The sequence below is a fragment of the Desmodus rotundus genome, chromosome 2 (genome assembly GCF_022682495.2).
Source record: "Desmodus rotundus isolate HL8 chromosome 2, HLdesRot8A.1, whole genome shotgun sequence".
In the NCBI taxonomy this organism is placed as follows: domain Eukaryota; kingdom Metazoa; phylum Chordata; class Mammalia; order Chiroptera; family Phyllostomidae; genus Desmodus; species Desmodus rotundus.
The window spans coordinates 202,803,754-202,827,088 of NC_071388.1; the positions used below are offsets into that span (position 1 = coordinate 202,803,754).

At 41.4% G+C, this 23,335-nt stretch overlaps 2 protein-coding genes across 10 annotated transcripts in view; both read left to right on the forward strand.

The window, feature by feature from the left end:
• Positions 1-4,795, forward strand: part of SP140 (SP140 nuclear body protein) — a 63,095-nt gene extending 58,300 nt beyond the window's left edge. For 4 of the 7 annotated variants that reach the window (XM_053919166.2, XM_045198575.3, XM_053919167.2 and 1 more), the window contains 5 exons: positions 1,040-1,155; positions 1,867-1,975; positions 2,271-2,348; positions 2,563-2,706; positions 3,546-4,794. In XM_053919166.2, coding sequence (XP_053775141.1) covers positions 1,040-1,155; positions 1,867-1,975; positions 2,271-2,348; positions 2,563-2,706; positions 3,546-3,653 — 555 coding nt within the window. In that variant the 3' untranslated portion in view covers positions 3,654-4,794. Of the gene's footprint in view, positions 1-1,039; positions 1,156-1,866; positions 1,976-2,270; positions 2,349-2,562; positions 2,707-3,545 lie in introns of all 7 variants that reach the window. The other 3 variants (XM_045198572.2, XM_045198573.2, XM_045198574.2) reach the window with 1 other exon arrangement.
• A 1,863-nt stretch (positions 4,796-6,658) lies between these two features.
• LOC112307905 (nuclear body protein SP140-like protein) overlaps positions 6,659-23,335 on the forward strand; it is a 59,344-nt gene continuing 42,667 nt past the window's right edge. For all 3 annotated transcript variants that reach the window (XM_045198189.2, XM_053919169.1, XM_053919170.1), the window contains exons 1-3: positions 6,659-6,799; positions 21,264-21,426; positions 22,528-22,696. In XM_045198189.2, coding sequence (XP_045054124.2) covers positions 6,717-6,799; positions 21,264-21,426; positions 22,528-22,696 — 415 coding nt within the window. In that variant the 5' untranslated portion in view covers positions 6,659-6,716. The remainder of the gene's footprint in view (positions 6,800-21,263; positions 21,427-22,527; positions 22,697-23,335) is intronic.

Here is a 23,335-nt window from a genome sequence, read left to right on the forward strand (position 1 = left end):
AAATCTGTTTTAATCACCCCAAGCTATGACTTGTACAGTAGGATTATTTAAAAGTCCCTGGATGATTCTGCTACACAAAATTACCCCTTTTGTGACTCCAGAAAGACTCCAATGCCTGCACTCCACCCAGACCAGGTGATTCAGAATCTCTGGAGTCAAGACCAGGACATTAGTACCTTATACACTCTCCTTGGGAGATTCTATTGTGTAGCTGGACAAAGATCCACAGAGTCACACCTGTAAAGATTATTATATACGCGAGATTCTTAAACACTGGTTCTGTTGGTCATTTTCTTTTCTTTTTTCTGGAGAGGGGGGTCATAAGTTTTGGAGAATGATGCTAGTAGTCTGTGAGTGCACTCACAGGAAGAAACACGGCCCAAGCCTCCCTGCTAGAGCATCTTGAAGCCCACTGGGGATGTGTATCAGATCCCCCCAGGACACTGAATGGGAGTGCTTGGCAGGGTATTTTTGGAGCTACAGTCCCTCATATGTGACCATTTTTGATAGCAAAAGAATGGCCAGAATCCCAATTTTGCCAGCCCAACTATTTTCATGCAAAAATGCAGAAAAAACATTCAAAATAATTGTGAATTAATGCCTTTTCATCTTTTATTACTTTGTACACTAAGAAATTTTTTCCATCTTATCAAATTCTCAGTACCTTACCCAATTTCACTGTCCATCCAATATATTAGGCCATTGTGGTGTAGAGGTTTAACATTATTTCAGGAACTGATTTTATCTGCATGGTAATAACATTATTCAGATTCCCATGAAATCATCTTCTTGTTTTGTTGCCTGTCTTTCTGTATTAGAATCTCTGGTTTTTTAGGCAAAACTCCACACAGGACAGCTTCCTGAACTTCACTGCATTCCAAGAATTCTTTTTCTGAAACCCCCATTCCATGCTCTCCCTTCACAGCTCAGGAGAAACACATGAGTCCCTGCAGGTTCACACAAAGGCTATGAGTCCTAGATTCCCACAGCGCTGGTCATCGGGGGCCCATGTAGATGTGGTCATTGTTTTACCTTCTAGCTGAAAAACTCAGACGTTTGTGAGATCTGCCTGGATGGAGGAATGCTCTTCTGCTGTGATACTTGTTCCAGATCCTTTCATGAGGACTGTCACTTCCCTCCTGTGGAGACTGAGAGGTTTGTGAGATGCAGCCCCCTGTCTCCTTTTATAGACCCTTCCTCCTGCCTTGCACACTCCCCCTGCTGGGCTCCTCCTTGTGACCTGATGGGGACAGAATGGTGCCGGATGTACGAGTCCAGCAGTATGATCCTGGGAGCTGTTGAAAGACGCTAGCAGCAGGAGGGGAATGTTCCCCTCTCTCCTGTGGGAGGTGGAAGCTAGTGGCTGCATCCTTTGCCTTCATAAGGCTACTATCCTTTCCAGAACTTTCCCAGCACAGACAACTGTTTATAGGAGTGGAAATGCCAGTTGCTTGTATTCTGTTTTTATTCAGAAAAGGCAGAAAACATGGCCTGGTTTCTTCATTTTGCCACTTTCCCAACTGGCTGATGAAGGCCTGAGGTCCCCATGGGTTAAGTTAAGGTCCCATCTCAGACACTCAGGCCTGGGGGAATGGTCTTCTTGTGCTCCCAGCAGTTCAGATGGGGAAAGGAGAGCCCACCACTCACACTGACACAGCCCTCCATACACTCACCCCCAACCTTTACCCTTTATGGTCAGAGGCTCATCAGCTCAGACTGCTCATGGGGGTCTTAGAGTCTCTGGGAAGTGTCCCCTTCATGTCCCTGCTGTGTCCATCAGCCATTCCTGAAAGAAGAATGGTGGCAGCCATAGGAACGGTGCCTGTTTCTGAGACTTTGTCTTGTTCACTTTGCCTGACCTCCCAGGAACCCATGGAGTTGCATCTTCTGCAGGATGAAGGAGTTTTCAGGAAGTCAGCAGTGTGTCAGGGAATCTGAGGTCCTGGCAAGGCCGATGGGGCCTGAGGAGCAGCTGGTGAGTCAAATCCAAATGCCGAGCCTCCTCCTTTCTGCTCAATGTGAGAAGTCAAACAGTTGCAGGGTGAGAGGAAGGGTACCAAAGCACTCCTGTTCCTCTGACCATGCCTGATCCATGCTGAAAACTCTTCAGAAACTGTTTGCAGAAAAAATTCATTCAGCCATTACATGACTGTCTCCTAGAATAAAAGCTGTTTGGCAAAACTTCCAGAAGACTGGTATGGGCATGCCTGCCCATATATGGGCTCATTCTCTCCAAGTTGCTTTTCATTCACATCTTCCTTCTTTTGCAGAAATGTGAGTTCCTCCTCTTGAAAGTATATTGCCATCCAGAGAGCTCATTTTTTGCGAAGATTCCGTATTATTATTATGTGAGTAACAATAACAAACCATGAATACAAGGTGCTATGATGTTACCTGACCTTGACACGGGCCCTTGTGGGGTTTGTGATCTGAAACCCCTGGGAGGGAGACACGAGCTGCCTTTATCTTCACCTTGGATTTCTGTTGGGTGTGATGGGAATTCACAGAAGGCAGACATTGAACTATGGCAGTAATTCTCTCAATGATATTTTTCTCCACCAGATTAAAGACGTTTCTCAAAACCTAAAAGAACCCATGTGGTTGGACAAAATCAAGAAGAAGCTGCAAGAGCAGGGTTACCCCCAAATGGAGGAGTTTGTGCGGGACATGCGCCTCATCTTTCAGAACCACAGGGCATCGTACAAGGTAAGTGTCTCTCCTGCTTCAGTTTAATTTTCTTTCCATTGACTCACTCTGCCCTCATCTCCTGGTGCTGGGAAATTTTAGTATCCCTCATCCTTTATGATGAGCCTGTACCAGCAAGGGTTCAGGAAGTGAGAAACTTTTAAAACTCAGGATTTAAGCTCACCATGGAGAGTAACAGTGAGTTGGGAGGTGTCCCTGCAGCCAGAATCCCAGGCCCCTGAGAACTCATTCCCCTCAGAAAAGGTGACAGGTGCCCATTGGGAACAGTCATGTCTTCCCTGCTCCAAACCTAAGGAGAAGATTGTACCCTAAAGTCATGTTGCTGTTCTTGTCTCTCCTCAAATACACTCAATCGCACCTCAGAGATCCCAAACTGCAGAGTCCTTTGCATGTGAATGTGCATATAGTTAACAGGGGTCAGCAGAGGGGAACAACGTGACAAGGTGAAAGGAAGGTCACTGGTTTTATTTTATACTGGATTGTTGGAAAGAACATGTATTAGTCTTCTGTCACTAAAATAAACAACCCAAGCCAATAAGGAAGATAATAGATGAATAGATGAAACAAGAATATCAAATAAATAAACATCTCTGGAAGCTTACAGAACAATAATAAAAAAATGAGTCCCCACATGCGGTCATCATTGCCCACTTTTGCCTAGTTCACATGAATTCATTGCGCACTTAGACACAGAAGTTACTCTAAGCCACGTGAGTTTTTTATCTTAACCTGGGTAATGTAACTTGGGTGTTTAAAGCCATGGTTCTTGAATGCAGTGTTCCTAAACACTGAGAATGAGTGGCATTACTTTTGTTGTGATTTATCTTTTCTTTTCCCAGTACAATGACTTTGGCCTAATGGGCCTTAGACTGGAGGCGGAATTTGAGAAGACTTTCAAGGAAGTGTTTGCTGTTCAGGAAACAAATGAGAGCAGTTCGCTGGTGTAGGGGATGCTGCTGGTACTGTGGAGAATCCTCTTAGGGGGCTGGCTGCTGGGAGGGATGGCTGCCGATCTGCCTCTGAGTGGCATGATTCGTGCTGCCCCCTCGGCTCAGGCTGGAGCTAGTCCCAGCTGTGACCAGATCCTTGCTTAGCTTTCCCAGTATGCTACCCTGCTTCCCTCACCACTCCTTGTCCTGAGAGAATTCTGAAACTAAATCATTTACTGAAGGGACTCATCTCCGACTCTTCTTCTAGGGAACACAAGATAGTAGTTCTAGCAAGCCAGCCCTAAGATTGGTGTACATGGTTTGGATCAGTGTCTAGCCAGATGGTGACAGGCAGAATGTTGATAGTCCCTTGGTGCTATAACAGTGTCACTGACAAAAGTTCACCTGTAGGAAACTGGATGAGCAGAGGGGAAGAAGTCCTAGCTGGTACAATTCTCTGTCATTCACAAAGGGAGAAATAGTAGCTATAAGAACTGCAGAATTTGGTGGCTATTGCTAAGTGTGACGAATGTGTTGAAAAGAGTACATGACAGGCTTAATCTATTAGTCATCACCTAATGTGAAGCGATGCTCACACCTGCAGCTGGAAGGCAGATGGTAAGAAAGGCCTGGAATAGGCCCTAATTTTAAGAAAGGTAGAATTTCAAGGAAGACAGAATTCTAAGCTCAATTGGCCCTCTTATTCTAAAGTCAAGACCCTGATATAGAAGAAGTGAGCCCTGAAGCTCAAAATGGGCCTTCTCATCCAGAAACATCCTCAAACCCAGAAATAATCTTTAATTCAGACACTTCATGACTTCGTCAAGAGGACACATAAAGCTACCCATCATAATCACAGTGCATCAACTGGATCCGATGAGCAGAAAGTGTTTCTTGTTATTGAATCACATGAATTCCAGATTTTGAGAGATACGCCATCCACGATTCAGAGATACGCCTTATGTATGTTTTTAGCGGTTCCGTATTCTGGAGCACATCATGGTACCTTTGTACCTATTGTACCTTGCATATCCTACCACTAAGAAGTACAATGCTTTGTAGGCCTCACCAGGTAAAAAGAATGACCATGGTTGACAATTTTCTGACAGTGATTTTGGCTTTGGATTGTGTGTGTTGGGGTTTTTATGTTAATAATCATAATAAAGTGTGTTCTTATCAACGTTTTTCATATGGCATTATTATCTTGTCAATAAGTGTATTGCTATATATATCTTCATCAGAGCTTTTAGTTTTTATCAAGCTTCAATTGCAGTTGGCTCTTGTTGGTGGTGTTTGGCGTTGTGACCAATGCTAATCTGCACGAAGAGGCAGCAGAGGCAGGCATGTTGGAGCGCACTCCTCCTCATGCTGAGAGTGTGTCCTCGGGCAAGTTACTTACCCTCCCATGCACTTGTGGGACCTGCCAGTGCAGATACTAGTAGTGCATAGCTCACTGGGTCATTGGGAGAATAAATGTGTTAATATTTGCCATGCACTGAGAAAATGCCTGACCCTGAAAGCAGTAAGTAAAGAAACTAAGAGAGTATACAAACCCCTAGTATTGGTTAGAGCATTTGCCAGCAACACCAAGGTTGTCTAGGTGAGACAGAAAGGGATATCACTGATGAGATGCACAGTGGCTCACAGAAAGGGCAAGAAGGTTGGGTGCTGAGCCTACAGCCGCCCGAGAACAAGGGCGGGAACCAGAGCAGCCCCTGGAATTGAGCACCAGACACATCTGGGCCATCTTGTTCAGGACTGCTGCAGAATGATGTTTTCCAACTATTCCTTCAGTTCTGTAATGAACTGCACCCAGAGTCCATCTCCCCATAGAGAGTCCAACTGCCCAGGCTGGCTGAGGGCCAACATCTTGATCAATAGTCCCTCCAGTTATGTACACAATGAGGAGAAGTCATCCCCTGAATGGAAGCTGGGTGCTGGTAGGGAAGGGGAGGAGGCTGGGTAGCTAAGGACGACATGACTGACTGACAGAACCCACCCAGAGGACAAAAGAAGTGGGTCCTGCTGTCTCATAGGAGGAATGGGACAGTCCCAGTCAGTCAGCAGGGCTGCAGAGCCTGGGCTTTTTTAATGGAGCCGATTGACTGTGGTCCCATTGCCCTGTGCTGTGGAGATACAGGCTGAGGTGGTCATCCTGCTAGAAGGGACAATGTCCACCCCACCCCACTGGACAGTCAAGAACAAGGAACACCACTAAGCCTGCCATTTCTTAAGTCCTGTTTTCCTGGATTCAGATACTAGCTGTTTCCTATGATGCTGGGAGCTCAGCTGTGGTCTTACCTGGCGGGTCTGTGGCTGCAGGAGCACCTGGAGCTCCTGATGTCATGGAGCTCTTGGTATCAAGAGCCCCAAACCTCCTATCACCCAAATCTCCCAGAGGGGCTCCTCTGGGCATCAGCTTACACCCCACTCTGCTTTGCTCTATAGAAGATCCTCAGTCTAAGGGGAGGGGACAAGGATTCTCCCACTCTCTCTGTGTAAACTGGGTGGGGAAGACATCTCTGTGAACACAATATTGAGAGAACAGCTGGCTGAGGCTTATGGAAAGTGAACAAGGGCAGCCCATTTAGAAAGGAAGTCAAATCTCACAAGCAGGTAGTATCAGATATTTCCAGTTTACTATCTATCACCTGGCTTGGAGAGCAGCCATAGGCTTGCATAGGGTGGTTAAAATTTGGTAAGAAAGTCCACTTGCTTCTTAGTCAGCTGAGCCAGTGAAGAAGCCCAGGACTTGTAGGCTTTCTGGGGAGAGAGGGGATTTCCAAGAAGAAAATCACAGTAAAAACCTCAAATTCTATGTATGAACTCTCCCTAAGTATCCTGACATGAGTTCTAAAACAACTGACAGGCAGAGGGTGACACACATGGAGGTAAAAATACCTGCATTCTTCCGGGTAAAAGCTGGATCAAGGGATCAAGCCACAGTGGGGCGCAGGAAGAGGGAGACGTTGGACAACACTTAGAAAGTCACTTTCACTTTTGTTTTCAAATTTTGGGTGGAGCCCTGTCTCAGTGAGTTCACATATTTCTGGCTCAGGTCTGGACAGCCACACTGCAATCATGCTGGGGACACCGGAGGGATGGGACCCAAGCAGGACGTGGGGCAAGAATATGGCCAGTGGGGGCAGTAACCTCAGCACCAGGTCAGTCTCTGTCTACCTTCCTTTAACTTCCTCTCTGGCTGTGCTGCTGCTTTAGTGCCCGTTGTTAGACACTCAGCTAAACCTTGACCTTAGTCCAGCTTTACAAGAACACTCACATGCAGTGTAATGGGATACGGGAATATGTGACAAGGAAATAGGATCTTTAAACAGCAGAGGGACAGCCACTGGTGCGAATGCAGCTGCTGCAGCCCACAGGACTCTTGTCTTACACCCACTGCTCCACCGACAGCCCCTCTGGACGCGGCTGTGCTTCCTGATGCTTTGAGAAAAGGATTTGTTATTTTCTGATGACCTCTGTACACTCTCATTTTCCTCAGGCCTCCTCCAGGTTATTTAAAATAAGATAGTTTAAAAATGATAAAATTCAGTGTATCCACTGGACTTATTTTCAATCACTGGTAAGTGTGGTCACTTATTTTACATGTGAATGGGCCTCTAGAAGAAAAAGGCTAGAAACCCAATTTTTTTCCCTAGTAATAGGTTCAGAAACAACATTAGTTAATATATTTAACTAAAAAAATTTTTTTAATATATTTATTGATTATGCTATTACAGTTGTCCCATTTCCCCCCCCCACTCCACTCCATCCTGCCCCCCCTCCCACATTCCACCCCCCATAGTTCATGTCCATGGGTCATACTTATAAGTTCTTTGGCTTCTACATTTCCTACACTATTTTTACCCTCTGCCTGTCTATTTTCCACCTATCATCTATGCTACTTATTCTCTGTACCTTCCCCTCCTCTCCCCCTCCCACTCCCTTATTGACAACCCTCATGTTCTAGTTGTTTGCCTAGTTTGCTCTCGTTTTTGTTTTATGTGTGGCCGTTAATAACTGTGAGTTTGCTGTCATTTTTACTGTTCCTATTTTTGATCTTCTTTTTCTTAGGTAACTCCCTTTAACATTTCATATAATAAGGGCTTGGTGATGATGAACTTCTTTAACTTGACCTTATCTGAGAAGCACTTTATCTTCCCTTCCATTCTAAATGATAGCTTTGCTGGATACAGTAATCTTGGATGTAGGTCCTTGCGTTTAATCTTGGGTAATGTAATTATGATGTGCCTTGTTGTGTTCCTCCTTGGGTCCAGCTTCTTTGGGACTCTCTGAGCTTCCTGGACTTCCCGGAAGTCTATTTCCTTTGCCAGATTGGGGAAGTTCTCCATTATTTGTTCAAATAAATTTTCATTTTTTTGTTCTTCCTCTTCTCCTTCTGGCACCCCTATAATTCGGATGTTGGAACATTTCAAGGTGTCCTGGAGGTTCCTAAGCCTCTCCTCATTTTTCCAAGTTCTTGTTTCTTCATTCTTTTCTGGTTGGATGTTCCTTTCTTCCTTCTGGTCCACACCATTGATTTGAGTCCCAGTTTCCTTCTCATCACTATTGGTTCCCTGTACATTTTCCTTTGTTTCTCTTAGCATAGGCTTCATTTTTTCATCTGTTTTTCGAACAGATTCAACCAAGTCTGTGAGCATATTGATAACCAGTGCTTTGAACTGTGCATCCGATAGATTGGCTATCTCTTCGTCGCTTAGTTGTATTTTTTCTGGAGCTTTGAAGTGTTCTGTCATTTGGGCCATTTTTTTTGTTTGTTTGTCTTGGCACGTCTGTTACTTTAAGGGGCGGAGCCTTAGGTGTTCACCGGGGCGGGGTAATGCTGGTCGCTGCGCTGTGACGCTGTACGTGGAGGAGGGGCCGAGTGGGAGTAATGGCGCCCACCTCACTGTCCTCCGGATTTCAATCTTTCACTCCGCTACCCACAATCAAACTGGGCCACTCTGGTGCTGGTTCCTGAGTGGGTGGGCCTGTGCACACTCCAGGCCCCTGTGGGTCTCTCCAACAACCTCTCCTGTGAGGCTGGGAGTCTCTCCTGCTGCCACCCCAACCCCCAGGGGCGCTTTCAATCAGAGGTTTGCGGCTTTATTTCCCTGAGCTGGAACCCTGGGTTGCATGGTCTGCTTCGCTGCCCGCAGTTAGTCAGGTTTATCTGTGGGCGAATGTGGTGCCGCAGAGTGCTACCCGCCTCTCTACCTGCCCCACTCTCCGCCACTCTGAGTCCGGCCCTCTGGGTTTATCTGTGCAAATGTGGGGCCGCAGGGGCTGCTAGTGCTCAGACTGCCTGCGCCATTTGTCCCACTCTCCACCAGTCTCAGTCCCGCCACAGCCACGCGAGTCCTCTCCACCCCGGTGCCCGTCTTCGCCCCTCCTACCAGTCTGGATGTGTTTATTTTCTATTTCCTTGGTGTCAGTCCCCCTTGCCGTTAGATTCTCTGTCAGTTCTGGTTGTGCGAGGAGGCGCAGTGTGTCCACCTACGCCGCCATCTTGGTTCCCCCTGTTAACTAAAAAATTTTAATGAAAAAGATATACATTAAACATTCTTGCTCATAATTTCAAATGACACAGATGTACGTAAAGGGAAAAAGTGCTATTGACCGCCCACCCGCTGCAGCTTCCAGCCCAGGTCCTGTTGAGGCTTGTGGACACAGCCTTCCACAACTATGTGTACATTTACACATATAACTTATTTTCCTAAATCCATAATTGTGTCTGCTTTTAAATAAATGGTATAGTGTTGTATATGCCATTCTGCATTTTACACTTTCACTTATTTTAATATTAAATATCTTAGAGATCTTTTAACTCTAGTAAGCATATAAACCCTCCTCATTGTTTTGATCGGATAGACACCATTCCGAAGGCGTGCTGCGCCATCTTTTCTAAGCAATTTCCCCCTCCGTTGACTGATATTTAGTTGTTTTTCCTCTGTTCTTTTCTCAAGAAGCTGTGTAAACAGCAAGTATATATATAATTTGCATGTATATATATAAGCCTTTGGCTTGTGTCAACCACCAAAAGTAGGAGCGTTTGAAACAAGGGGTGTAATATTGACTTTTTATAGATCCTGCCAATTTGCCTTTCAGTGTAGCTGAACCGATACATCTGCACACCAGAGCAAATGAGATGTGCCATCTGCCCACACCCAAACCCTGCAGAGGTGGTGGGCAAAAAGTCACATCTTGTTTTAAGTTGCATTTTCCTGATTATATGGGGGGGTTGAACATTTTTCATGTTTATTGGCCATTAAAATGGCCTTTTCTATGAAGTGCTTGCTTATTTATTGCCAATGTTATTCAGTTGAGATTGGAGTAATATCTACTACGTTTTTTTAAAAATATATTTATTGATTATGCTATTACAGTTGTCCCATTCCCCCCCCAACTCCACTCCATCCTGCCCACCCCCTCCCTCCCACATTTCCCCCCTATAGTTCATGTCCATGGGTCATGTATATAAGTTCTTTGGCTTCTACATTTCCTACACTATTCTTACCCTCCCCCTGTCTATTTTCTACCTACCATTTATGCTACTTATTCTCTGTACCTTTCCCCCCTCTCTCCCCCCCCCACTCCCCTATTGATAACCCTTCATGTGATCTCCATTTCTGTGGTTCTGTTTCTGTTCTAGTTGTTTGCTTAGTTTTCTTTTGTTTTGGTTTTAGGTGTGGTCGTTAATAACTGTGAGTTTGCTGTCATTCCTACTGTTCATATTTTTTATCTTCTTTTTCTTAGATAAGTCCCTTTAACATTTCATATAATAAGGGCTTGGTGATGATGAACTTCTTTAACTTGACCTTATCTGAGAAGCACTTTATCTGCCCTTCCATTCTAAATGATAGCTTTGCTGGATACAGTGATCTTGGATGTAGGTCCTTGCGTTTAATCTTGGGTAATGTAATTATGATGTGCCTTGTTGTGTTCCTCCTTGGGTCCAGCTTCTTTGGGACTCTCTGAGCTTCCTGGACTTCCTGGAAGTCTGTTTCCTTTGCCAGATTAGGGAAGTTCTCCTTCATTATTTGTTCAAATAAGTTTTCAATTTTTTGTTCTTCCTCTTCTCCTTCTGGCACCCCTATAATTCGGATGTTAGAACATTTCAAGATGTCCTGGAGGTTCCTAGGCCTCTCCTCATTTTTCCAAATTCTTGTTTCTTCATTCTTTTCTGGTTGGATGTTCCTTTCTTCCTTCTGGTCCACACCATTGATTTGAGTCCCAGTTTCCTTCTCATCACTATTGGTTCCCTGTACATTTTCCTTTGTTTCTCTTAGCATAGGCTTCATTTTTTCATCTGTTTTTCGAACAGATTCAACCAAGTCTGTGAGCATATTGATAACCAGTGCTTTGAACTGTGCATCCGATAGATTGGCTATCTCTTCGTCGCTTAGTTGTATTTTTTCTGGAGCTTTGAAGTGTTCTGTCATTTGGGCCACTTTTTTTGTTTGTTTGTCTTGGCACGTCTGTTACTTTAAGGGGCGGAGCCTTAGGTGTTCACCGGGGCGGGGTAATGCTGGTTGCTGCGCTGTGACGCTGTACGTGGGGGAGGGGCCGAGAGGGAGCAATGGCGCCCGCTTCAGTCTCCTCCGGATTTCAGTCTTTCATTCCGCTACCCACAATCAAACTGGGCCCCTCTGGTGCTGGTTCCCGAGTGGGTGGGCTTGTGCACACTCTAGGCCCCTATGGGTCTCTCCAACGACCTCTCCTGCTGCCGCTGCCGCCCCAACCCCCACGGGCATTTTCAATCAAAGGTTTGAGGCTTTATTTCCCCGAGCTGTAGCCCTGGGTTGCTCGGTCTGCTTCGCTCCCCGCCGTTCGTCCGGTTTATCTATGTTCGAATGTGGGGCTGCGGTGTGCTACCCGCTGCTCTGCCTGCCCCGCTCTCCACCACTCCGAGTCCGGCCCTCTCGGTTTATCTGCACGGATGTGTGGCCGCAGAGTCTGCTAGTGCTCGGACTGCCTGCCCTGTTCGTCCCACACTCCGCCAGTCTCGGTCCTGCCACAGCCACGCGAGTCCTCTCCACCCCGGTGCCCGTCTCCGCCTCTCCTACCGGTCTAGATGAATGTTTATTTTTTATTTCCTTGGTGCCGTACCCCCTTGCCGTTGGATTCTCTGTCAGTTCTGGTTGTGCGAGGAGGCGCAGTGTGTCTACCTATGCCGCCATCTTGGTTCTCCCAATATATACTACGTTTATAAGGGTTCCTTATTCATTGTATTTCTTCTTTTTTCTCCTCTTTTTCTGCCTTCTCTGGTTTTAATAACATTTGATTAGTATGAGTTTGTTAGCATATTAATTCTACTTTTTAATTTAGGGAAAAAAGTTTCCTCAACACAAAATTATCATTTGACAGTTTCTGAGGTCTGATCTACCTAGTGAATCCCACTGGGCTAAACTGAGGAACTGTCTGGGCTGAATTCTTTCAGGAGGCTCATAGGGCCGACTCTTTTTCTTGCCTTTTCTAGTCTGTAGAAGCCACCAGCATTCATGGCTCATGGCCCCTTCCTCCACCTTCAAAGCCAGTGACATAACATCTTCAAATCTCTTTCTGACTTTAACTTTTCTGCCTCCCTGTTCAACTTACAAAGTCCCTGTAATTACACTGGACTCACTTAGATCATTCACAATTATTAATTTCCCCTTAACACGATCCTTAACTTTTTCTCTCCTTATTGAAGTGTAATTGACACATGACATTATACTAATTACAGGTGTGACAAAAACATAATAATTCAATATCTGTTTATATTGCAAAATGATCAACACAGTAAGTCAATATCCATCACCACACGGTTACACAGATATTTTTTTTTTGTGGTTAGAACCTATAAGATTTATTCTCTTAGCAACTTTCAAATAGGCAATTCAGTATTATTATCTATAGTTTTTATGCTGTCATGTCATTACCATGACTCATGTCTTTTATAGCTGGAAGTGTGCACATTTTTACCAACCTTACCCATTTTTCCCACTCCCAACCCTGTACTTTTGACAACCACAAATCTGCTCTCTGTATCTATGTGCTTCCTTTTTGTTTGTTAAGTTTTGTTTTAGATTCCACACATAGTATGATCACATGTATTTTTCTCCTCTGTCTGACTTATTTCACTTACCATAATATTCTTGAAGGTCTTTCATGTTGTTGCAAATGACCAAGTGTTCATTCTTTTTTTACAGCTGAATGATATTCCATTGTATACATATATCACGTTCTCTTTGTCTATTCATCCATCAATGAACACTTGGTTTGTTTCCATATTTTGGCTATTTTAAATAATGCTACAGTGAACATAGGGGTACATGTATCTTTTCAAGGTAATGTTTCCATTTTCTTCAAAAAATACCCAGAAGTGAAATTGCTGGATCACATGGTAGTTCTATTTTTAATTTTTGGAGGAACTTCCATATTATTTTTCATAGCATCTGCACCAATTTACATTTCCTCTAACAACACTATGATTCTTTTTTTTTCCACATCCTTGTCTATACTTGTTGTTTCTTGTCTTTTTGATAACAGCCGTTCTAACAGGTGTGAGGTGTACTTCTTTTAAAATGTATTCAGTAGCTGTCTGGAGTTCACACTATACAATGTATGCCACTTCACCTGTAGAGCAGGTACCTTATAACAAACAGTATATTACCAAATCCTTCCTTCTATTCCTCCTGCCATTGCTGTCTTTTGTCGTACTTACCTACATGTTATAATCACCCCCAGTTTCAGTCTGAGGTGTCTGGGTTTTCTGTCTGCTGCTGGACTGCCTTCTTGAATTTCTCTGTAATGTCTCCAGGATTGGATTTTCACGCCTTCTTATTTTCATGTCTTTCTCATTACTGGGGTACTTGTCTGTGTTTTTGTAATCCACCTATTGTATTTTTCTAAAAATGGGAGTGTGCTGCACAGTATTCAACAAATATACTTATTTGTTGAATAAATATATAAACAAGAGTCATACTTATAGAGAATTTTTGCAAGGTATTAATGTATAAAACAAGTTTGATGCAACATAACAATGTATGATGCAGAGAAAGAAAATCATAATATAATATATGATTTTAAAAATCGTTGTAATGTATGGGTAAGTTATAGTTTTCAGTAGAGGAAATTATATGCTTAGAGAGCATTTAGGGAAGCAGACATGCCTGGTTATTAAAATGGATTATGCCAGAGGCTGGAGGACAGCGAAGCACATGAGAAAGAAGAGATGTGGTTGAAAACAAGCAAAACATAAAAATAAAATAGCAACTGCATAAAAACTTAAGAACACATATAAAATCACATTTCAGAAATTTGTGTATATGTATTAGCATGCACATAAAGAAAAACTTAAAATGTTCAGAAAAAATACCCAAAATGGAGGTTTGCAAAATAAAATTTCTCAGTCTTACATGTTCTGATTCACTCTGAGGATTCAAAGCCTGGCTCTACAGGCTCTGTTTCTGAACAGATGTCTCTAGCTGTTTTTGTCATCGTTATCTTGTAGGGGACCAGTTTTTTAATTTTTTTGAAACTTCTTAAATATTTCTCTTTGTTCTTTAAGTGTTTCATTTCAAAAATGATGTGTTTTAGGTTGGTCCTTTAAAAATTTTTTTTCTAAATATCCAAATGTGCCCTTTATTTTTTATTTTATTTTTTTAACTAGGAATATATATATATATATATATATATATATATATATATATTACATATTTTCTACATATTTTTTATTTTCTTTTATTTTTTTAATTTTTTAAAATTTTTATTCAGTTATAATTGTCTGCATCTTCTCCCCATCCCTCCACCCCACCCCAGCCAATCCCTTTAAAAAATCATGCCCTTCTACGCCGGTATCTCCCTAAATAATTCTGTTGATATGCTCCTCCTCTGTGGTTTTCTCATACAGGTTTCTTGAGTCAAAGTAGGTAGCTCTTATACCACCTACATGAATCCTAATTATCTTATACTGTCTCTCAAATTTACTCTTTCCCTCTTTTAACTTGTTTATTTATATTCTAGGAAATCTCAGCTGTTTTACAACCATTTTAGTATATTTAAGGAAACATTTAAATATTAATTTAAAAATGTCTAGCCACTACCTTCTTCTCAGTTATGTTTTTTTCCCCCTGCATCCTAGGGTACAATGTGTATTCTCAAAACTCTAAAAATATTAGAGTTTTTAAAGCCTTTCTCTTGCTAACAACAATATCCTTGTTTCTCCTGCAATAACTTCTTTCTTTTTTTAATGTTATTCTTTCTTTAATTTATTGCAGAATTTCCTCAAATTAGTATCAATTTCTAGTTAACCTCTAGTGAAGTACCTACTTAAGAGAGGGTCTAAAAATCAATCAATATGAATTGAATGTTAAAGAGATTAAAGATGAAAAACCATGTGAATAGCTCAGTAGATGCATGTGATAATATTTAATAATAAAACTCAGCAAACTAAGAAGAAGCAGAACCTTCCTGTCATACATATATATGTACAAAAATGTACAGCATGTATCATACTTAATAGTGATACTGAATGTTTTTTCTCTGAGATTGAAAACAAGACAAAGAAGGTTACTTTTACTACTTCTCTTCAACATTATATTTAAACTCCTAACCACTAAAATAAGAGAAGAAAAAGAAACAGTTGCTGGAAAGGAATAAGTAAGAGTTTTATTTGTCAATGACATGAATATTTTCTATAAAGTCCAAAAAGAATCTACAATATTTTATTAGAACTAGTAAGATAATTTAGGAAAGTTGTGAATACATGGTTAATGCTTTTCAAAACCAATTCTAATTACAAACAGTAGTAACAAGCAATTTAAAAAGCAATCCCATTTAAAGTGGGGAAAAACATAACTAGTGGTAGTTTCAATAAAACATGTGCATGACCTCTATACTGAAAAACTATAAACACTGATAGGCAAACTGAAAGAAAACTGAGTACATGGAGAAGTATACAATGTTAGAGGATTGGAAAGTCAGTGCTGTTAACATATCAGTTCTCATCAGCTAAATGTATACGTGATAAACACTCTAAAAACTTTTCATGTAGAAATTGACAGATTATAAAAGATATGTGGAAAGCCTAGGACTTAGCAAACCCAAGACAGTGCATTTCCTTAATTTTTAAAAATATATTTTATTGATTTTGCTATTACATTTGTCCCATTTTTTTCTCCCCTTTATTCCTCTCCATGCTGTACTCCCCTCCCACCATCATTCCCCCACCTTAGTTCATGTCCATGGGTCGTACATATAAGTTCTTTGGCTTCTCCATTTCCCATACTATTCTTAACCTCCCCCCTGTCTATTTTCTACCTACCATTTATGCTACTTATTCCCTGTACCTTTCCCCCTTTCCTCCCCACTTCCTACCGATAACCCTCCATGTGATCTCTATTTCTGTGAATCTGTTTCTGTCCTAGTTGTTTGCTTCGTTCATTTTTGTTTTTGTTTTTGTTTTTTTAGGTTCAATTGTTGATAGTTGTGAGTTGATTGTTGTTTTCCTGTTTGTATTTTTGATCTCCCTTTTCTTATATAAGTCTGTTTAACATTTCATGTGATAAAGGCTTGGTGATGATGAACTCCTTGAACTTGACCTTATCTGAGAAGCACTTTATCTGCCCTTCCATTCTGAATGATAGCTTTGCTGGATATAGTAATCTTGGATGTAGGTCCTTGCCTTTCATGACTTGGAATACTTTTTTCCAGCCCCTTCTTGCCTGTAAGGTCTCTTTGGAGAAATCAGCTGAAAGTCTTATGAGAACTCCTTTGTAGGTAACTGTGTCCTTTTCTCTTGCTGCTTCTAAGATTCTCTCCTTCTCTTTAATCTTGGGTAATGTAATTATGATGTGCCTTGGTGTGTTCCTCCTTGGGTCCAGCTTCTTTGGGACTCTCTGAGTTTCTTGGACTTCCTGGAAGTCTATTTCCTTTGCCAGATTAGGGAAGTTCTCCTTCATTATTTGTTCAAATAAGTTTTCAATTTTTTGTTCTTCCTCTTCTCCTTCTGGCACCCCTATAATTCGGACGTTGGAACGTTTCAAGCTGTCTTGAAGGTTCCTAAGCTTCTCCTCATTTTTCTGAATTCTTGTTTCTTCCTTCTTTTCTGGTTGGATGTTTCCTTCTTCCTTCTGGTCCATACCATTGATTTGAGTCCCAGTTTCCTTCGCATCACTATTGGTTCCCTGTACATTTTCCTTTGTTTCTCTTAGCATAGCTTTCATTTTTTTCATCTAATTTGCAACCAAATTCAACCAATTCTGTGAGCGTCCTTATTACCAGAGTTTTGAACTGTGCATCTGATAGGTTGGCTATCTCTTGGTTGCTTAGTTGTATTTTTTCTGGAGCTTTGATCTGTTCTTTCATTTGGGCCATTTTTTTTTTGTCTAGGTGCCCTGTTAAGTAAAGGGGTGGAGCCTTAGGTGTCCACCAGGGCGGGGTAAGGCTGGTCGCTGTGCTGTGATGCTATATATGGGCAAGGGGCCCAGAGGGAGCAATGGCGCTTGCTCCACTCTCTGCCAGTTTTTAGTCACTCCCTCCGCTACCTACAATCAAATTGGGCCCCTCTGGTGCTGATTCCAGAGTGGGTGGGCTTGTGCATGCTCTAGGCCCCTGTGGGTCTCTCCAACGACCTCTCCTGTGAGGCTGGGAGTTTCTCCTGCTGCCGCCTCAACCCCCATGGGTGTTTTCAATCAGAGGTTTGAGGCTTTATTTCCCCATGCTGGAGCCCCGGGTTGTGTGTTCTGCTTTGTTCCCCCACCATTCCTCCCAGTTTATCTATGAGCAAATGTGGGGCCACAGGGTCTGCCAGCCACCACCTTGTGGGGTATGCTAGCTGCAGCCTGGCCTGCCCCATTCCACAATCTGCCACCTCGCTGGGTCTGCCAGCCCCCGCCTTGCTGCGAGTCCTCTCTGCCCTGGCTGCCCATCTCCATCCCTCCTACCGGTCTGGATGAATGTTTCATCTTTATCTCCTTGGTTGTCAGACTTTCATACAGTTTGATTTTCTGTCAGTTCTGGTTGTTTTTTGTTTTAAAATTGTTTTGTTCTTCTTTTGGTTGTGCGAGGAGGCACAGTGTGTCTACCTATGCCTCCATCTTGGCCAGAAGCTACCCCTTCTCCTTCTCTTTAATCTTGGGTAATGTAATTATGATGTGCCTTGGTGTGTGCTTCCTTGGGTCCAACTTTTCTGGAACTCTGTGAGCTTCCTGGACTTTCTGGAAGTCTATTTCCTTGTTCAGATTAGGGAAGTTCTCCTTCCTTATTTTTTCAAATAAGTTTTCAATTCCTTGGCCTCCCTCTTCTCCTTCTGGCACCCCTATGATTTGGATGTTGGAATGTTTAACGATGTCCTGGAAGTTCCTAAGTTTCTCCTCATTTTTTTGAATTCTCACTTCTTCATTTTGTTCTGGTTGAATGTTTATTTCTTCTTTCTGTTCCAAACTGTTGATTTGAGTCCCAGTTTCATTCCCTTCACTGTTGGATCCCTGTATATTTTTATTTCATTTTGCATAGCCTTCACTTTATCCTCTATTTTGCAACCGTACTCAACCATTTCTGTGAGCATCCTGATCACCAGTGTTTTGAACTGTGCATCTGAGAGGTTGGCTATCTCTTCGTCACTTAGTTCTGTTTTTGGAATTTTGATCTAAAACTGTATTTTTAAAAAGTCTCTGGTTAAATTTCAAAGATGAAGAGAAACTTTTGTTTTCTCTTTTATTGAGAACCCCACTAAAATGGTAATAAAGGAACTGAGATCACCATGACAAAGGGAATGATGGGGACAGTGAGTAGATTAGAGATTTTGACCAAAATCTGTAGGACAACATGTGGTCGGGGAGCAGTAATTGCTATTGTAGGTGGAGGATGCTCCCAGTGGTCAGGAAAGCAACCTTGTGCCCTATGGATTCCAAAGAGAAGTGAGGAATGCTATGGAGACAATGTGCTGAACACTGCCTTGTTATTTGAAAATTGAAGGACAGAACAATGCACCCTTTACCCCACAACTCTCAAGCTCACCACCAGGAGCCCAGCAGCCCCAGAGACAAACATTGCTGTCTGTCTGTCACCACATGTTACTGTTGCCTGTTGCTGCATCTCATATATAGAATAATACGTCATATATGCTTATGTGCTTGACTTATTTTGTTCATCATCCTTGCTGTCGGCTGATTAGAAGTTTGTTCCTTTTTATTGCTGAGTCGTATTCCATTGTGTGCATCTACAAATGTCAGGTTTTTTTTTCTTATTGTTGGACATTTGCATTGATTCTAAATTGGGACTATAATGAATAATGCTGCTGCCTTATATAACCCTTTTTGTAGCATAGTGTATTCATGTCTCTTGAGTAAATAACCAGGAGTGAAATTGGTTTGTCATCAAGTAGGAGTACATTTAATTGTTCTAAAACAACCCAGCTGTTTTCCAAGTTTTTAGAAGCAGCCTTTCTAATGAAGCCATGCTAGTCCATGTGATTTAATATTAATATGTATTTTTAATGACTAATTACATTTATGCATTTTCATATGCTTGGCAATTCATTGGCAATATATCTTTTTAAAAAAATTTTTCATTCAACCATTGCCTATATATACTATTGGGTTATCTTCTACTTATTGATGTGTAGGAGTTTGTTATATGTTATAAACATAAAGTGTTTCCACTGATATATATACTGTTAATATTTTCAAGGTGTTCATCATCACCAAGCCCTTATTATATGAAATGTTAAAGGACTTATCTAAGAAAAAGAAGATAATCAAAAATATGAACTGTAAAACGATAAACTCACAACTATCAACAACTGAACCTAAAAAAAAAAAAAAGAACAGAAACAAACTAAGCAAACAACTAGGACAGAACCAAATTCACAGAAATGGAGATCACATGGAGGGTTATCATTGGGGAAGAGTAGGGAGGAGAATGGGGGAAAAGGTACAGGGAATAAGAAGCTTAAATGGTAGGTACAAATTAGACAGGGGGTAGTTAAGTATAGTGTGGGAAATGGAGAAGCCAAATAACTTATATGTATGACCCATGGACATGAACTAAAGGGGGTAGAATGTAGGTGGGAGAGGGTGTTCAGGGTGGAGGGGGATAAAAGGAAGAAAAAAATAGACAACTGTAATAGCATAATCAATAAAGTATACTTTAAAATAATAAAAATACAGAGTTGAACACAATTTTACAAAATTATTTTCTGATGCATGTTGGGTAGTGGGAAGTGCCAATGATTCTCTTCTGATATGAGAAAATAAAGCTTATTAATCTTTATAAGGTTTAGAAATGCAAAATATTGAATAAATATTATTATCAGAGCAATAAAATGACCTATTAAGGAGAATACAGACTAGGTTTGAAATTACTTTCACAGGAAACAGCAGCAATTTCTGAAACTCAAGTGTGTATAAATATTTACTATATACATCAATAGCATAGATAGATTTATATTAACACAAAATAAAAGCCCCAGGAGAAATTATCGATATTCATTTTCTTTAAAGATTTTATTTATTTGATTTTAATTTTTATTTTTTTAACTTTTTAAAATTGTTATTCAAGTACAGTTTTCTCCATTTTCGCCCGGCCACTCCCCGCAACCCCAGCCATCCCCACTTCCCACCCTTGATCCTACCCCCGGTTTGGTTTTGTCCATGTGTCCTTTATAGATGTTCCTGAAAACCCTTACCCCTTTTCCCCCCATTATCCCCTCCCACCTCCCCTCTGGTTACTCTCAGTTTGTTCTTAATTTCAATGTCTCTGGTTATATTTTTCTTGCTTGTTTGTTTTGTTCATTAGGTTCCACTTATAGGTGAGGTCATATGGTACTTGTCTTTCACTGCCTGGCTTATTTCACTTAGCATAATGCTCTCCAGTTCCATCCATACTGTCACAAAGGGTAAGAGCTCCTTTCTTTAGAGAGGGGAAGGGAGGAAGAAAGATGGGGAGAGAAATATCAATGTGTGGTTGCCTCTCACACATCTCCTACTGGGGACCTGGCCTGCAGTGCAGCCATGTGCCCTGAATCGTTTTCGATCCAGCAACTGTAGGGTTTGCAGTCTGGTGCTCAATCCACTGAGCCACACTAGCCAGGGAAAATGATCGATATTCTTGTGGAAGCCCTAGTTTGTATGTTATCAGACCATTATTAAACCATATCTTATCTATTTTAAACTATTTTTATATGCAGATGATATTCCCCTAAATGGTATTATATCAGAGTGGACACCTAGCTTTGATATTTCTGAGACTTACTTTCTCTTAGTTGTTAATTAAGAAGCATTTTCAAAGTTAGATTTTCAGTTCATTATTTTCCATTCCTGTGTTCATTTTGATTTTGCATGAATTTAAATTTTTTAATTAAAAATATTTAAGATATGGTAAGATGCCTTCATAATGGATTTGATAAGGATAGACGGGAATGAGCTTTTCCAGTCCTGTGCTTCTCTTTCTGTTTCTCCACGCTTCCTTCGATTATATCTGTGTCTATAGCTTCAATTCCATGTATTCAGTTCTCTACTGAGGAGCACTTATTTTACATATGTTGGTTCTTCACAGCCTATCCTTTACATATAAAGTGTTACAGCCTCCACAAGCATCTCAGAATCTTGATGACCATTTTATCATGGTATCTTTTCTCCCTAGGACGTCTTCAGAAGACCATAACATAAAAAAGAGTCCTATCTATAAAACTGCATTCAGTCACTTCAAAACACATAAGCTGGAGATTTCAAAAGCAATAAAAAAGTCATTCCCTTTCCTTGAAATCCTTCGTGACCGTGGATTCATCACCAATAAAATGTATGAAGTAAGTGAAATTTATTATGTCATAACTTGGTATATGGGCACCAACAAGTTACACTTTGATATCCTAGAATGAAATGTCAGGGAACCACTAGCCAAGTGAGGAGTCTCTTATGAGTGGGGGGACCTTCTCACATACTGCTGTAAGTGTTCCTATAAGGTGAAAAGGGAGAAGAGAAGCAGAGCATCGCCAGAGACAGTCCAGCTCCTAACTGAAGAAACTGCTCCGTGGTGCACCCTAGAGTCATTGAGTAGCCCAAAAGATAGGCTAATCTGAAGCTGGTGGGCTCCATAGATGTATAATGGCTTGTAGGAGTTATATATACAATATAACAAAGTAGGAATTAAAAGGAATTTTAATGAATGGATGAATAAGTTTAATGATTTCATTTAATGAAATAATAATTGCCACATTTCATTTCAATGAATATAATTTAAATAATTAGATCTGAGAAGATTGAAACCCATAGAGAATTAATGTCCTGTTGGATAAATTTGTAAGTAGATGCTTGCTCTTTCTTCAAAGTTTTCATTTTTCTTTCCTTTTTTGGGGGGGGGTATTTCTAGAGAGTTGGAATTTAGGTTAATTTTAGCAAAATACAAAAGTGGAGATACAGAGATACAAATCTTCTCTTTCCATATGACTAGGCTTTCTCGATGGCCAAGTTCACAAAAAGAAAGAACTTTCACTGGCTTCCTTGAGCCCTTCTAGGACAAGTCAGTCCTGGGGAAGGGACAGGGGTTGCCTGCTGTATGGAACAGCAACTCATCACCTGCTGTCTGTTCCTAAAACAGTCCAGGCTCTTTAAGGGCTACACATCGTTTAATTTTGAAGCCACCTTTATTCTTCAAAATAACTCCTCCCTCCATCTAATGTAAATGAGGTTGAGGAGATCAGATCAGATTCACAGATGGATATTTTCAAGGAGGAAGGATTTACGTGATTCGCTTCGTAACCATACAAATACATAGAAATTTAAAATCTTACATGAGAAAATACCTATGTAGAGAAATTGTAACACATTATATACAAAATCACTTTCTATGCCTCTTCTGTTACTCAGAAGCTTGTATTTATATTTTTCTCCCTTTGATGTTCTTTAAGGATTGTCAAGAATCTTGTAGAAATCTGGTCCCTTTATGGAGAGTGGTGTACAATGTTCTCAGTGAACTGGAGAAGACATTTGACCTGTCACTACTGGAAGCATTGTTCAGCGAGGTCAACATGCAGGAATACCCTGATTTAATTCACATGTGTACACGCTTTGAAAATGGTAATTAGGCTTATTATCTACCTTTTGATGTCCATTGCCAATTTTTTTTTAACAAGTACATATTGAGCTCTTACCATGTGCCACATATGGTGCAGGCAGTGGGGCTACAGCAGTTAAGAAAACAGACAGATCATGAGCTTCTCAAAGCTTATGATATAATGGCTACAGTGTAACACCCCCCTGGGGTCTGCTCACCCAGGCATCTAGAGTCACAGTGGCATCAGATTTAGTTAGAAGGACAAATGCCAGGAAACATAGCATCCAACAGGCAGCATCAGTTGCTACTCCTCTGCTGGACCCCTTGCAGTGGTCCACACAGCAGTCCACCAGGTTGACTACTACCTGCCTCAAGTGAAAGTTTAGCAGTGGGTACAGAATCCACATTGGCTCAGCAGCACCATACTCAAAGGAGTCAATGTTTCACATAACAACTCTGTAGTCATAGCTTTCAGGGACCCCATGAGGGGCAGTCAAGATGCAAAAATCACCATGTTGAAGGAAGAACAAATATGTCTCATAGTTCATGTAGTCTCTCCCAGGCCCTGTCCAACTACCTATGTACAGTCACAAGTCATTTTTCACCCTAAGCAAGTGTTGGCTTAGCAACATGCAAGAGAGGCCACCTTTATCAGGTTTCCA